This window comes from Theobroma umbraticum, unplaced genomic scaffold (genome assembly GCF_002168275.2).
Source record: "Theobroma umbraticum cultivar Fairchild unplaced genomic scaffold, ASM216827v3 scaffold_51.0, whole genome shotgun sequence".
Lineage (NCBI taxonomy): Eukaryota > Viridiplantae > Streptophyta > Magnoliopsida > Malvales > Malvaceae > Theobroma > Theobroma umbraticum.
The window spans coordinates 4,207,548-4,211,629 of record NW_018397260.1 but is presented as its reverse complement, the minus strand read 5'-3'; the positions used below and the strand labels follow the sequence as shown (position 1 = coordinate 4,211,629).

The window sequence follows — 4,082 nt, the reverse complement described above, 5'->3', positions numbered from 1 at the left end:
ATCACTTCCACTTCTTTTTGCAGCCAAGGCATCATAATTCAAACATATAGAAACCATTGCCAATGACCATAAGCGAGGAGAGAGACAAGCAAGAATACGGTACAAAACCTGCTCTATTACAAGCATAATGTTAATTCGTTTTCACCACTCTTTTCAAGGTGTACTGTTTAGTCTTGCATAAAAATACGGGGGAAACAAAAATACAGGGATGTAGTCCACAAGACGAGAAGGAAAAATCCAAATAGATATTTATTATTACTTCAATCGACCCCTGTATTATCAAGTTCACTACGACTACAAGCCTCTCTTTAGCAAAACTTTGAGTTTCTAGAAATAAATAATTGATTGGGCTCCTAAAATTATGGAAATAAGATGTTTATAAGCTGCTTTAATCTTCCAAGAGCATCACAAAAGTTGGATGATTACAACTTGTGCAACAAACTGAAGAAGCATAAAACACTCATAAAACTTTCACTCAGAATTGCCGCTCGATATGTACAAGAAACTCAGAGTAGGAGGCCACTCAGATTCTTGTCATCTGATTTGAAACTCTTTGATTTGTGCTCCATGCAATCCCAAATAAAAATCTCATACCTGTGAGCTGAACCAAGGCAGCTTGAAACTATCATGACATTTTCATTTGAATTTGCCGATGAATATGTACAAGAAACTCAACATAAGAGGGGCCAATTGCGTTCTTGTCTTCTACCATGCATGAGAAAAACAGCATTCCTGAAAATGTAACAATTAAATCATGAGAATGTTTTAACACAGTTGCTTTTTCTTTTTCTCTAAAATACAGAATTTACTCTAACAATAAAAAACCAGCAAGCATAGAGGCAATAGTCCAGAAACTATTTGCTTCATGCAGACAACCACAAAACACCTAGTCTCTCTCTCTCTCTCTCTCTCCATGACACAGACTGAGAAAACTTTAAATGATGCAGGTTGGAATAATCTTGGGGTAGGTTAAAATTATGTAAAACGGAAAGTGCACAAAAAAGAGAAAAAAGGCCTATATCTATATAAGAAATAGAAATCCATGGCTATTTTGGTTGAACATTCCATACAGGTTTTTTTTATCAAGCAGTATCATAGTTTGCATAAGAGGGAAGTTCTATGTACTGACCTGATGGATCCCCCTTCTTGCACAATTTCAAGCTGCAAAAGAATAGAAAGATAAAATGTATTAATTAGAGATATCTACTTCAATTTTCTGTAGAAGAGATGTAATAAACCTTTCTTTTATAAATAAAGTAATGCTGCAAAAAGAACAATTATTCATACCGAAGGTAAGAACATCTTTGCTGCCGAATCGCATTTACTACATCATTGAACTTCTTGGATAATGGATTGTCATATTGCTGCATCACAAACTGAACATGCAGAAATATTTACAAAATGGCATGTCTTTACTTGGCAGGTGAAGGACAAAAAAATGTAAAACAAAATACCTGAGTGGGGACTTCATCAACTGAGGTAAAGCCAAAAAGTTGTTGTAAAATACTTGAATCCACGGAGCACCCAAAGTATATTAAAGCATCCTCACCATTCTCAAGAAGATAAATTCCATCATCGCTGATATGTTCACTAGAAAGTGGGATTATAGGAGGAAGAACAGACTCATCCCCTTCCTGTCCAACAAGAAGAAAATTGTCTGTTAGCATGGTTGAAACGCTCGACTGTAAGCCAACTAGAAACTTTTACCTTCGAATTGAGATTGTGGAGGGCAAACATTCTGGGATAAACCAGTGGGACTGCCAAAGGAGTAGAAAGGGAGGAAACATAGTTGAACCAGAAGGAACGGTCATCTATTCTGCCATCATTTCGCAACCCTGTACTCTTGATTAATGCTGAAAATGAAGAAGACAACATTATCAACTGATGAAAACTAGTTCAATTTTTTCTTAGTAGAATGACTGAATTGCTGCTACAGTATTTGATAAAATGGAACAGACAATGAAATAAAGATTGAGGTTAACTTAAAAAAATAAATAAATATATGAAGAGGATGAGATACAGATTAATCTAGGAAACATATGTACCAAGGGTGTATAGAGGAAGAAGCTTAAGAGCCTCAGGGAGAATAAGCTGTCCAGATGATGATACTGTTGCGCAAAATTTACGATATGAAAGCAGAATGTTGATGCAGAGATTTGTCACTTGTTCCCTCACTTGCACAAGTGGGCTTGTAGGAATTTCAATAGCAGCTGCATTCAAAATAAATTAGTAAGAAACAATACATGGTTCAGAATTCTTGCACATCAAAGTAATGATACCAAGAAGACAATTGCATAAAAAGCCTTCAGATAAAATAACCAAATAATACCTCATCCATATGGAAAGGACAAATTCATAATTTGAAAAACAATGGGGAAGAGAGACATTTTCAAATCACAGTTTAATGCAGAGCAAACATGCCATGAGGGAAAACAACAATTAATAGAACCAGTGCTCAAATACCTTGCTTTAAGAAAGATATACAATTAAAACTCCATTACCTTGCTTTAAGAAACATGCAAATTGAGTATCCAAGTCAGCAGCACGAAACAAATTACTCAGCATATTTGTGCATGGCAAGGATAAGTTTGTGACTCGAATTCTTCTTTGGCCATAAACAGTGGTATAGAGAAGGGCACACTGGAAAATGAAAGCCAGAATGTTATAGAAGCATCAAAACTCTCAACTTCTGAATGCTAACAAATAATGTAGGAAGCATGATGAACATTAAAATTTCAGACACCATTAGATTAGTACCTGAAAAGCACATTCAGAACCATCTTGTAATTTGTCATCATGCTTTAAGGTTACCAATATACATTTGTCACAGTCAATCTGCACAACAGAGAGGATTGATCATGATTAAAACAAATTGATAGAGATAAAGTGTTGAAATCCTGCTCAGGCAAAACTTAACCATGTCAATATACACTCCCAGCATTAAAACATGCCTAATTTGTTCAAGAAAAAAATTTATACATAAAAGAAGCAAAGTTACCAAATTCACAAGTTACAAAATTATGGCTGACTAAAGCACACTAAATAATTCACATGTTTCTCCTACGCTTAATTTTTCTATGAATTCAACACCTCAAAGTGGACATGGATAATGAAGATATAACTCTTCAAAAAAAAGGAAAGCTTAAACATACCCGTGAGCCACATACCCATGCCTGAAATATCTCAAATCCAAGCATATACTAAGCAAACCAAACATCCAAAAGCAGTTATACATCTCTTACAGTAAGTCAACATCCATCTCCATTGCTCATTTATAGTGCAATTATACGATTGACTTAAATCACAACTAGGAGAAAATGTAAAATCTTTTCTCTAAACAATACACAAAGTAAATCTATATTCACCAGGCAAGGAGCATTATATCCCACATGTTTGATCTAGCATATTTCATTGGTATGATTTCAAAGACCTGGGAGAATGTAACCAATATTATAGTAATAAATTCTTCAACACATTAATACACAAAATAAATCTATATTCACCAGGCAAGGAGCATTATATCCCAGATGTTTTATCTAGCATATTTTCTAACTCTTTCTTCCTTTTCTCCTCTTCTTTTTTCGTTTAGCTGGGGTTAGCTAATCCTCCAACTTGTGTTCAAAGCTAAACATTGTGTAGTAAATAATAACCATTGTGAGGCTTATACTTTCCTAAGGTTAACCAAACAGTGTCACCAGTTATGGTTCCAACTTTTCAATCATGCTTTAAGTGATAAAAAAATAACCAAAATAATTCGTAGTACAGAAGCTAAAAAACATTAATGTGAAATATAAGACCAAGTATTTTTCAAAAAGAGCACAAACCCCAGGTAGGTCAATGTCAGTTGGAATGCGTTTGCAAAAGTTTCCAGAGTAATCTTGAACTTGAATACCCTACAAGTATTTAAAGGGGGAAAAGATTAAAAAACAGTCAAATTACCAACCTAATGTGATGAGGTCAATTATCAATATTTCACTAATGAAACAGAGCAAAATCAGATAACATTACCTGACTGCATCTCACACGCATAACAGCCTCAAAACCTTGGGGCCTAGTGATGTTCCATTTAAGGTCATTGTAGA

At 34.8% G+C, this 4,082-nt stretch overlaps 1 protein-coding gene across 1 annotated transcript in view; it reads right to left on the bottom strand.

The window, feature by feature from the left end:
* Positions 1-225: 225 nt before the first annotated feature.
* Positions 226-4,082, bottom strand: part of LOC110416472 (protein transport protein SEC24 C-like) — a 13,658-nt gene continuing 9,801 nt past the window's right edge. Inside the window, exons 14-23 of the mRNA XM_089783548.1 lie at positions 4,009-4,082; positions 3,825-3,893; positions 2,758-2,835; positions 2,502-2,640; positions 2,046-2,210; positions 1,708-1,853; positions 1,455-1,634; positions 1,288-1,376; positions 1,130-1,161; positions 226-732 (exon numbers count right to left, since the gene is read on the bottom strand). The exon at positions 4,009-4,082 is cut by the window's right edge and continues 46 nt beyond it. Of these exons, the coding sequence (XP_089639674.1) occupies positions 626-732; positions 1,130-1,161; positions 1,288-1,376; positions 1,455-1,634; positions 1,708-1,853; positions 2,046-2,210; positions 2,502-2,640; positions 2,758-2,835; positions 3,825-3,893; positions 4,009-4,082 (1,079 nt within the window). The 3' untranslated portion in view covers positions 226-625. The remainder of the gene's footprint in view (positions 733-1,129; positions 1,162-1,287; positions 1,377-1,454; positions 1,635-1,707; positions 1,854-2,045; positions 2,211-2,501; positions 2,641-2,757; positions 2,836-3,824; positions 3,894-4,008) is intronic.